This window comes from Hemiscyllium ocellatum, chromosome 38, assembly GCF_020745735.1.
Source record: "Hemiscyllium ocellatum isolate sHemOce1 chromosome 38, sHemOce1.pat.X.cur, whole genome shotgun sequence".
In the NCBI taxonomy this organism is placed as follows: Eukaryota; Metazoa; Chordata; class Chondrichthyes; order Orectolobiformes; family Hemiscylliidae; genus Hemiscyllium; species Hemiscyllium ocellatum.
The window spans coordinates 20,803,984-20,816,630 of NC_083438.1; the positions used below are offsets into that span (position 1 = coordinate 20,803,984).

At 46.6% G+C, this 12,647-nt stretch overlaps 1 protein-coding gene across 3 annotated transcripts in view; it reads left to right on the top strand.

Moving 5' to 3' along the window:
- LOC132833879 (carcinoembryonic antigen-related cell adhesion molecule 5-like) overlaps positions 1–12,647 on the top strand; it is a 79,996-nt gene that overhangs the window by 21,185 nt on the left and 46,164 nt on the right. For 2 of the 3 annotated variants that reach the window (XM_060852529.1, XM_060852528.1), the window contains exon 3: positions 7,268–7,543. The exons of the other annotated variant lie outside the window; for it this stretch is intronic. In XM_060852529.1, the coding sequence (XP_060708512.1) occupies positions 7,268–7,543 (276 nt within the window). The remainder of the gene's footprint in view (positions 1–7,267; positions 7,544–12,647) is intronic. 3 annotated transcript variants of the gene reach the window in all.

The window sequence follows — 12,647 nt, forward strand, 5'->3', positions numbered from 1 at the left end:
AATTGTCCCATAGTGTCCAGGGATGTGCAGGTTAGGGTGGATTGGCCATGCTAAATTGTCCCATAGTGTCCAGGGATGTGCAGGTTAGGGTGGGTTGGCCATGTTAAATTGTCCCATAGTGTCCAGGGATGTGCAGGTTAGGGTGGATTGGCCATGCTAAATTGTCCCATAGTGTCCAGGGATGTGCAGGTTAGGGTGGGTTGGCCATGTTAAATTGTCCCATAGTGTCCAGGGATGTGCAGGTTAGGGTGGATTGGCCATGCTAAATTGTCCCATAGTGTCCAGGGATGTGCAGGTTAGGGTGGATTGGCCATGCTAAATTGTCCCATAGTGTCCAGGGATGTGCAGGTTAGGGTGGATTGGCCATGCTAAATTGTCCCATAGTGTCCAGGGATGTGCAGGTTAGGGTGGGTTGGCCATGTTAAATTGTCCCATAGTGCCCAGGGATGTGCAGGTTAGGGTGGATTGGCCGTGCTAAATTGTCCCATAGTGCCCAGGGATGAGCAGGTTTGGGTGGATTGGCCATGCTAAATTGTCCCATAGTGCCCAGGGATGAGCAGGTTAGGGTGGATTGGCCATGCTAAATTGTCCCTTAGTGCCCAGGGATGAGCAGGTTAGGGTGGATTGGCCATGCTAAATTGTCCCATAGTGCCCAGGGATGTGCAGGTTAGGGTGGATTGGCCATGCTAAATTATCCCATAGTGCCCAGGGATGTGCAGGTTAGGGTGGATTGGCCATGCTAAATTGCCCCATAGTGTCCAGGGATGTGCAGGTTAGGGTGGATTGGCCATGCTAAATTGTACCATACTGTACAGGGATGTGCAGGTAATGGTGGATTGGCCATGCTAAATTGTCCCATAGTGCCCAGGGATGTGCAGGTTAGGGTGGCTTGGCCATGCTAAATTGTCCCATAGTGCCCAGGGTGGATTGGCAATGCTAAATTGTCCCATAGTGCCCAGGGATGTGCAGGTTAGGGTGGATTGGCCATGCTAAATTGTCCCATAGTGCCCAGGGATGAGCAGGTTAGGGTGGATTGGCCATGCTAAATTGTCCCATAGTGCCCAGGGATGAGCAGGTTAGGGTGGATTGGCCATAGGGGTAATTAGGAATGGCAAACAATTGCTGGGAAATGGGATTAGATTAATTTTGGAAATCTGGTCAATAAATGGATAAAAAACAAAATTAGACATCTTGCACAAACCTGGAGCCTTCATTGAGTTGCGTACAACCTGGTGGTTTGTGCCTGTCGGTTCTGAATTGGCAGTAAGCAAGTGGGGAGGGGAAGTTCAGACTGCCTTTGTGGACACCTTACCCCGTTCGGAATTTATTTTGCACGGACTTGGAACTATTAGTTCACCTAAGACATGGTGTATTCACAGTAACAGGCACAACTTTACAATCTTCGGGTAAAAAATGAGGTCTGCAGATGCTGGAGATCACAGCTGAAAATGTGTTGCTGGTTAAAGCAACAGTTAAATCAGATTCCTGATGAAGGGCTCTGGCCCGAAACGTCGAATTTCCTATTCCTTGGATGCTGCCTAACCTGCTGTGCTTTAACCAGCAACACATTTTCAGCTACAACTTTACAATCTACCAATTCATGTGAATAACTTTCACAGCATCATAGACTCCCTACAGTGTGGAAACAGACCATTTGGCGCAACAAGTCCACACTGACCCTCTGAAGATGATCCCATTCCCCTATCCTATGACTCTGCATTTCCCATGACTCATACACCTAACCTACACATCCCTGAACACTATGTGGCAATTTAGCATGGCCAATTCACCCAAACCTGCACATCCCTGAGCACCATGGGACAATGTAGCATGGCCAATCCTCCCTAACCTGTACATCCCTGAGGACTGTGGGGCAATTTAGCATGGCCAATCCTCCCTAACCTGTACATCCTTGAGCACTGTGGGGCAATTTAGCATGGCCAATCCACCCTAGTCTACACATCCCTGGACACAATGTGGCAATTTAGCATGGCCAATTCACCCAAACCTGCACATCCCTGAGCACCATGGGACAATGTAGCATAGCCAATTTACCTAACCCGCACATCCTTGGACTGTGGGAGCTTACCCACACAGGGAGAATGTGCGATTCCACACCGACAATTGCTGGAATTGAACCCAGGTCCCTAGCTCTGTGAGGCAGCAATACTAATCACTGAGCCATTATGCCAATAAATCACTCGGGAATACCAGAGGGCATAAGCTTAAGGTAAAAGGGGAAAGATTTAAAAGGGACCTGAGGGGCAACTGTTTCACTCAGAGGGTGGTGAGTGTATGGAATGAGCTGCCAGAGGATGTAGTGGAAGCTGGTACAATTACAGCATTGAAAAGGCATATGGATGGATACATGGATAGGAAGGGTTTGGAGGGATATGGGCCAAATGCTGGCAAATGGGACGAGATTAGGTTGGGATATCTGGTCGGCATGGATGAGTTGAACCAAAGGGTCTGTTTCCATGCTGTACGTCTCTATGACTGTAAGTGAGTCACACCCGTCACACGCAAAGCTGAAGAGGAATTGAAGTGAGTTTCTCAGTGGGAATCCCCGAATGATTTACAAGGGGTGTAAGGATTTGGAAAATGTGACCAACCGAAGCCCAAATGAGTCAAGAGGCAGTTCAAGCATGTTGTCGCTCTGTGATATTTGCAAAAAGACGTTAAACTATGCGCCACATTTGCTGAATGTAGTTTGTCTCCCATACCTATTTCTTTCACCTCAGTATGGATATGAATAGCAGTAGTGTCTAGAATTAGTTGTGGCAGAGGCTTCACTAGGATTTCAAGCTGTAGTGCTGGGCTGCATGCATGCCTTACATTTGCCACTGCCTACATGATATGTCGCAACCGACTGTGTGTTTATTTTAGATGGACCAGAATCCATTAATGTATCCGTCGACTCACAACCTCTCTTGCACACCTTGGGGTTGAGTGTAAACATTTCCTGTGTTCCTGATTCAAATTCTGCTTCTGAGTACCATAATATTACTCTGTATTATGAAGAGCTTGGTGATATATCCTTAAATGACACTAGTAACTACAGCTGCGAGGCTTTAAACAACGCAACAGAGCAAAATATCATGACAACAACAGAAATGGTGGTCTTGGTAGGTACGTAATGCATCTGGATTAAGGAGAAGTGCTTTTTTTTTAATTGCCTAATTATGTTGGAGTGGATAATCTGTTTTTGCTGATTGTTATATCTCAATATCTCTATTTTCCAGCAGAAAAGACTGCAAATCTGACAATACCATTACAAAAAAAACACAGAAATTGTGCATGCACTTGTTCTGTTTAATCATGTTATATTTCAGAATCATAATTTGTGGTATTATGTAGTTCAAAGGAACATACCGCAGGCAATGGTAAGGCTAATGGACGTAGAAATTGAGATCATTGTTTAATTAAAATGTCTGGGAATGACCTGTACAGCAGGATATGTAAATCAAAAAGTCACCAGACTTGGCTGAACGATTAACACCAACTGTTGTTGAACACGATCAGCAGAAAAAGTCATCAGTCTTTTGTTGTTGAAACAAAACCATGGGTCCATTTACATTTAGAACGGAGATGAAATAGGAACATTTGCCTTTCGGTGCAAGCTTATTGTTTTGCTTCAACATTACTCTTGCAAACATCCCTATTGCAAACATTTTCATTTTGATATGTGTCAGTATGCCAGCATGGAGCATGTACCATTGCTTTATACATAACCTTAACCCGTGTCTGAGTGCTGAAGTGAATGACTTTCCCAGTAAGGATCCACATTGATCTCTTGCTTACTGGCTTTTAGATGGAAGTGCTTGAGCCTACTCTACTGACTTATATAAAAAGGTGATCACTGTTTGGATTTCTGCTGTTTGGCGGCACGATGGCTCAGTGGTTAGCACTGCCGCCTCACAGCACCAGGGATCTGGGTTTGATTCCACCCTCGGGTGACTCTGTGTGTGTGTGTGTGTGGAGTTTGCGCATTCTCCTCATGTCTGCGGGGGCTTCCTCTAGGTGCTCCAGTTTCCTCACACAATCCAAAGATGTGCAGGTTAGGTGCCCTTGGTATTTGGGATGTCTCAGTTAGGTGCATTAGTCAGGGTTCAATAACGGGAGGGAATAGGTCTGGGTGGGTTACTCTTTGGAGGGTCGGTTTGGACATGTTGGGCTAAAGGGCCTGTTTCCACACTGTAGGGATTCTGTGATAATCATCAAGGACTTTATTTACCTCAAAAAAAAATCCACTTCTCATCCTGACAAACTTCAATGGATACAGACCTAACTTTCTTATAAAGTAACGCCCCACTCATAGACCCCATTTCAGGTAGTGGTTGAGACTTAAGAATCCGATTATCTAACATGGCGGCAAGAATGGTTCAGAGGCTGAGGTGAAAGGTCGCAGATGGAGGCCCCACACTGGGACGCTGGGTCACTTGATGGAAATTGCCGTACTCAACCGGACAACAAGCTTCCCGGAGCTGTAACTGTGGGACCACCCAGTGCCATTATTTTTGTCTTTCTGAACAAAAGCGCAGAGTGCCCTCCCGTTGCAATGGGCAACATCCCCCCAATAGGGGGGACATAAAAAGATTTTCTAAGACAGTTTATCGAATTGAAAGCAGGCACCACTCGGTGGTCATGACAAATCAGGTCTGCTGTAAAGCCTGTTTCTTCAACGCCAATTGGCTTTGAGGCGATTGAAAAACTTAGGCCATTATTCTGCGGAAAGCGACCTTTCTTTACCTGTCATGGCTACAACGCGGTTGTGGCCATACCCGTTTAAACGGGGCGGCTATGGCCCAACTCTCCTATAACACGAGACCGGCACTATCACGTTATATCAGGACCGACCGTGTTTTCAAAAGCAGCTCAGATGTGAAATGCCTTCTGAAAGCCATCAGGGCCTGTTATATGTTGCAAGCCTGCTCACTTTGCCATGAAGAGGAGAAAGTGGTGGCGTGACGGCGGGAATGACGCAGCGAGACGAGTGAGTCGCGAAATGAGACGAGTCAACACGGGCATTTCCTTCTTTGGGGTGCTGTTGGAAGTTGGCAGGCCGCAGACTGCCCCCGATGGGCAACACGGAATTACACTGCCGTCGAGAGCGCGGCGCTGGAAAAGCACAGCGGGTCAGGCAGCACCCGAGGAGCAGGAAAATCGACGTTTCGGGCAAAAGCCCTTCAGGATGCCTGACGAAGGGCTCTTGCCCCAAACGTCAACTCTCCTGCTCCTCGGATGCCGCCTGGCCTGCTGTGCTTTTCCAGCACCGCGCTCTCGAATTTCCAGCATCTGTAGTCCTCACTTTTGCCTCGGGGTACAGAGTGAGCTGAGCGGAGGGCTGAGGCTGGTAGTCCCACCAAGACCCATGGCAATTGCACCAGCGTTTGCTAAACCATTTTCAGCAACCACATTGCCCCTGAGGGACCTTGCATGACTTGCACTACAATTCCATTTGACCGCCTAACCTCTTGCTTTTGATTTCCTCCAGTGTTTTTTGTTCTTTAATTGCAAAAGGTCCCATCACATTTTCCATTACGCTTCCTTTCATTGGCTTCCCTTTAATTTATTAATTAAACTCTTGTCATGAGTTATTAACTGGACTCACTGTACAAGAGTGGGTCAGAGGCTGGGAATCCTGCAGCAGGTAACTCACCTCCAGATGCCTGAAAACCTGTCCCACCATCTACAAGGCGCAACTCAGGAGTGCGGTGGAATACTCCCCACCTGCCCCTGGATGGCTGTAGCTGTAACAACACTCAAGAAGCTCGACACCATCCAGGACAAAGCAAACCACACCCCTCCCCCACCCCGGCTTGTTGGCACCACATCCACTCCCTCCCCCACCGACGCTCAGTAGCAGCAGGGTGTACCATCTACAAGATGCACTGCAGAAATTCACCTTCCAAACCCCCAACCACTTCCATCTAAAAGGACGAGGGCAGCAGATACATAGGAATACCGCCCTCTGCCAGTCCCCTCCAACCCAGTCACCATCCTGACTTGGAAATGTTTCGCAATCCCTTCCATATCATTGTGCCAAAATCTTGGAACCCCACCCCCTCCCCTGATGGGTCTACTTACATCAAGGGAACTGTGGAGGGATATGAAGATAGCTCACTACCACTTTCTCAAGGGCCAGTTAGGGATGGCCAGTAAATGCCGGGCCCAGCCAGCGATGCTCCACATCTCACGTGTTAATAAAAGATGCAAGTGCATGGAATTTGCATGTGTCAACTAAGGAATTGTAACGGTTGGACGAATTCCTGAACCGCAGGTTAGAATGAAATGTGACTCAATGAACCTCCTTATTTTGAGAGTGGGTGAAGCAACAAATTGACAATGTTGGAATCTCATACGCCTTCACAGATGGGACTAGCACCGTTAATTTTGTTTTCTTTTTACAATGATGTCTGACACTCCTGTTTATTTTTTTTCCCCCCCCAGCCCCCATGGTGTGTGTGTGCAGGTGTGAGACACAGTGAAAGACACAAGGTGCATGAATCTTTATTCAAATTCCCACCACCAGGAAGAAAGGAAACGCCCGCGTGGCCAGTGACAAGCAGTGCCCTTCACATCAAAGGGCAATGCTGTGTGATCAAACAGTGAAGGGGAGGGCAGGGCTTAAACCAAAATAGAGTTGGAGGGGGAAATGATGCACTCCACTCCCTGCGGCGCCCACCTCTCCCTGAACAACTCCAGGGTGTTGGTGGACACCACGTGCTCCTTTTCCAAGGATACCCGGGCTCTAATGTAACTGCAGAAGAGGGGCAGGCAGTCGGCCCTCATGACCCCCTCCACGGCCCGCTGCCTGGACCTGTTTATGGCCAGTTTGGCCAGGCCCAGGAGCAGACCCACGACGAGGTCTTCAGACCTGCCCTCCCTCCTCCGCACCGGGTGCCCGAAGATCAGGAGCGTGGGGCTGAAGTGCAACCAAAAGCAGAGGAGGACGTTTTTAAGAAAATCAAACGCCCACACCCAATATATACATGGTCCACGGACTCCACAGCACCACCGAACAAGCAGTTGGGCTGGGAGTCCGTGAACCACCGCAATTTGCGGTTGTAGGGGACTGCTGCATGCAGCACCCTCTGTCCCAGATGCCCGAGAGAAAGGGGAACTGGCACCGTTTCAAGTGTTGCAGGGAATTATTTTCCCTCAGGACCCACAGGTTTTAAGCAAGATTCAGCGAATTCCGAATCTGGCCCTCAATCCACGACCTGAATTTCTCGAGTGCTTTAACTACTCTCCTATGTTTTGACAGAACCTGTGTCCAAGCCTAACGTTACTGCTAATGCTACAAACCCAGTAGAATTCAATGACACCGTGGCTCTGACTTGCATCGCATCAGGTACAGCAGTTTCATATCAATGGCTTGAGGAAAATAGCACTATTACTCCCAATGACAGGATTGCCCTAAGCGATGATAACAGCAGCCTCATTATATCTGGAGTGTTACGGTCCGATGGAGGATTCACATGCTATGCATTCAACGACATTAACGGGATGACAAGTGACCCATACCATCTAAACGTTAGCTGTAAGTGTCCCGACACAACCTTACTTTTATCATTTTATTACCACTCCTGCTGAATTTGTGACAGAGGAAAGACACTTGATCTTCTGCACATCACGTTTGCTCATTAAAACATGTGTGCAAATAACTGACTGCGGTCAAGATAATTGGCTTCACATTCATTTGTATTTTCAAAGAAGTGTCCCTGAACTATTTTGACTGTTTGGAAACAGGACTGGTTATAAAAATGTTACTGTTTAGTGGTGGTGGTGGTGTAGATCAACGTATGTTGCCTACATACCTATTAATTAACAAAACTGTCTTATCCGTATTTTCAATGTTTACTCTGTCAGTTCTTTCCGAACAGCCACATATTGACATGGTCAGGTAGAATTAGAGCTTTGTGATTGCAGTGGAATAAATGTTTTAGATGCAATTTTAAAAAAAAGATATTCAGATTGATTTGGGAGTCAACATTCATAATTGAGCAAATGGAATCATTTTGTTGAAATGCTACCTCACAAGAATTCAGTTCATTGCATTCATATTGCAAAGGGTGCCCAGTGAGAGTTTGTGGATCAGACACATTAGGAAACAGCTGCAAGGTATCCTAGTTGCAGCTTACAACAGGAAACAGATTTTTTTGCCATTCCTGACCCTCGTAAACATTACACTCAATTATGGTTACTGCAAGCTGGATACTTTGGCAATTTTGTAATATTCCATTGTTAGCAGAGCCAAGAGCAAAGGTTTGTTCAAGACACCTCAAACCACCAGGAACCACTGCATCACTGAAAATACAGAGAAGAGACTTTTACTGACTCTATGCATAATCATTCCATCCCTAGCTTTGCTGAGAGGACAGTGCTGGGGCCACAGTAGATTTTTTTTTCTAAAAATTACCTTTCAAACATCTTAAACCATTCTGATAATGCCAGTAGATTACAGTGCAGTCAGTTAACACTCAGAACCGACGTTATATCTCACCAGTGCAACCTGAAGCAAGACATCAAAGCCTCATTACCACATATCCAAGAACTGGCAGTGAACCCCACCATTACACACTGGGTAAAGTAATATTGATCCCACCTTTACACACTGAGGAAACTAGCATTGAACCCCCCCCCCCCCGCCCCCCCACCTCCCATTACACACTAGGGAAACTGGCACTGACCTCACCATTACACACTGGGGAAACTAGTATTGACCCCACCCCCCCCAATTACACACTGGGTAAACTTGCATTAACCCCACCATTACACACTGGGGAAACTGGCACTGACCTCACCATTACACACCGGGTAAGCTGGCACTGACCTCACCATTACACATTGGGGAAACTAGCATTGATCCTGAAATTCCTGATGAAGGGCTTTTGCCCGAAACGTTGATTTTCCTGCTCCTCGGATGCTGCCTGCCCTGCTGTGCTTTTCCAACATCGCTCTAATCGCGACTCAGGTCTCCAGCATCTGCAGTCCTCACTTTGGCCTAACATTGACCCTGCCATTATACACTGGGTAAGCAGGCATTGACCCCACCATTACACACTGGGTAAACTGGCATTGACCCCACCATTATACACTGGGTAAACTGGCATTGACCCCGCCATTATACACTGGGTAAACTGGCATTGACCCCACCATTATACACTGGATAAACTGGCATTGACCCCACCATTACACACTGGGTAAACTGGCATTGACCCCTCTATTACACACTGGGTAAAGTGGCATTGATCCCACCATTACACACTGGGAAGCTAGCATTGACCCTGCCATTACACACTGGATAAACTGGCATTGACCCTGCCATTACACACTGGATAAACTGGCATTGACCCTGCCATTTTACACTGGGTAAACTGGCATTGACACCACCATTACACACTGGGTAAAGTGGCATTGACACCACCATTATACGCTGGGTAAACTGGCATTGACCCCACCATTATACACTGGATAAACTGGCATTGACCCCGCCATTACACACTGGGTAAACTGGCATTGACCCCACCATTACACACTGGGTAAACTGGCATTGACTCCGCCATTACACACTGGGTAAACTGGCATTGACTCCGCCATTTTACACTGGGTAAATTGGCATTGACCAAACCATTACACACTGGGTAAACTGGCATTGACCCCACCATTACACACTGGGTAAGCTGGCATTGACCCCACCATTACACACTGGGGAAATTGGCATTGACCCCACCATTACACACTGGGTAAATTGGCATTGACCAAACCATTATACACTGGGTAAACTGGCATTGACCCCGCCATTATACACTGGGTAAACTAACATTGACCCCGCCATTATACACTGGGTAAGCTGGCATTGACCCCACCATTACACACTGGATAAACTGGCATTGACCCCACCATTACACACTGGGTAAACTGGCATTGACCCCACCATTACACACAGGGTAAACTAGCATTGACCCCGCCATTACACACTGGGTAAACTGGCATTGACCCCACCATTACACACAGGGTAAACTAGCATTGACCCCGCCATTATACACTGGGTAAACTGGCATTGACCCCTCTATTACACACTGGGTAAACTGGCATTGACCCTACCATTACACACTGGGTAAAGTGGCATTGACCCCACCATTATACACTGGGGAAATTGGCATTGACCCCACCATTACACACTGGGTAAACTAGTGTTGACCCCGCCATTACACACTGGGTAAACTAACATTGGCCCCTCTATTACACACTGGGTAAAGTGGCATTGATCCCACCGTTACACACTGGGTAACTAGCATTGACGCCACCATTACACACGGGGGGGAAACTAGCATTGACCTCACCATTACACACTAGGTAAACCAGCCTTGACCCCACCATTACACACTGGGTAAGCTAACATTGACCCCGCCATTATACACTGGGTAAACTGGCATTGACCCCACCATTACACACTGGGTAAACTGGCATTCATCCCGCCATTATACACTGGGTAACCTGGCATTGACCCCACCATTACACACTGGGTAAACTGGCATTGACCCCGCCATTATACACTGGGTAAACTGGCATTGACTCCACCATTACACACTGGGTAAGCTGGCATTGACCCCACCATTATACACTGGGAAAATTGGCATTGACCAAACCATTACACACTGGGTAAACTGGCATTGACCCCACCATTATCCACTGGGTAAACTGGCATTGACTCCGCCATTATACAGTGGGTAAACTGGCATTGAACCCACCATTACACACTGGGTAAGCTGGCATTGACCCCACCATTACACACTGGGTAAACTGGCATTGACCCCACCATTACACACTGGGTAAGCTGGCATTGACCCCACCATTACACACTGGGTAAACTAAGTTAAAAATCACACAACACCAGGTTATAGTCCAACAGGTTTAATTGGAAGCACACTAGCTTTCGGAGCGATGCTCCTTCATCAGGTGATTATAGAGGGCTCGATCGTAACACAGAATTTATAGCAAAAGTTTGCAGTGTGATGTAACTGAAATTAGACATTGAAAAATTGATTGTCAGTTAGAATACAGTGATAGTTTCACTTCTTTCATGTGTAAATCACTTTTTAGATTAGAATCAATCTAAACATCAGGTCATAGACAGAGAACACAGCGGGCTAACACCTTCAACATATTGTCTCGCTATCACCATTGTTAACAGCTAACCCGAGAATGCAACTTTTAAAAAAAAGGGTTTTGTGATTTACACATGAAAGAAGTGAAACTATCACTGTATTCTAACAGATGAAAGGCTTAACAGACAATCAATTTTTCAATGTATAATTTAAGTTACATCACACTGCAAATTTTTGCTATAAATTCTGTGTTACGATCGAACCCTCCACAATCACCTGATGAAGGAGCGTCACTCCAAAAGCTAGTGTGCTTCCAGTTAAACCTGTTGGACTATAACCTGGTGTTGTGAGATTTTTAACTTTGTACACCCCAGTCCCACACCAGCATCTCCAAATCATGGATAGACTAAAGTTGACCCTGCCATTACACACTGGGTAAACTGGAATTGATTCACCATTGTACACTGGCATTGAATCCCACCATTACAACATGGATAAGTTAGCAGTTACCCAGCCATTACACACGGGGTAAACTAACATTAACATTATATACGGAGAAAACTAGCATTGACCCCACCATTACACACTGGGTAAGCTGGCATTGACCCCACCATTACACACTGGGTAAACTGGCACTGACCACACTATTACACACTGGATAAACTGGCATTGGCCTCTCCATTACACACTGGGTAAGCTGGCATTGACCCCTCCATTACACATTGGCTAAACAAACATTGACCCCATCATTACACACTGGGTGAAGTGGCATTGACCACACCATTACACACTGGGTAAACTAACATTGACCCCGCCATTAATTGCTGGGTAAACTAACATTGACCCCTCCAATACACACTGGGTAAGCTGGCATTGACCCCACCATTACACACTGGCTAAATAAACATTAACCCCACCATTACACATTCGGTAGAATGGCATTGACATGCCATTACACACTGGGTAAACTAACATTGACCCCACCATTACACACTGGGTAAACTAACATTGACCCCGCCATTAATTGCTGGGTAAACTGGCATTGACCCCACCATTACACACTGGGTAAACTGGCACTAACCCCACCATTACACACTGGGTAAACTAACATTGACCCCACCACTACACACTGGGTAAACTGGCATTAACCCCGCCATTACAAACTGGGTAAACTGGCACTAACCCCACCATTACACACTGGGTAAAGTGGAATTGATTCACCATTATACACTGACATTGTATCCCACCATTACACGATAGTAAGTTAGCAATTACCCCACCATTACACATGGGGTAAACTAACATTGCCCCCACCATTATACACATGGAAAACTAACATTGACCCCACCATTACACACTGGGTAAACAACTTTGACCCTGCCATAAACTCTGGGTCAACTGACATTGACAACCCGCCCCCACCCCACATTACACATTGGGTAATCTGGCATTGGAACCTTCATTGCACACTGGGGGATCTAACATTGGAACCTTTATTACACACTGGGGAATCAGGCATTGGAACCTTCATTA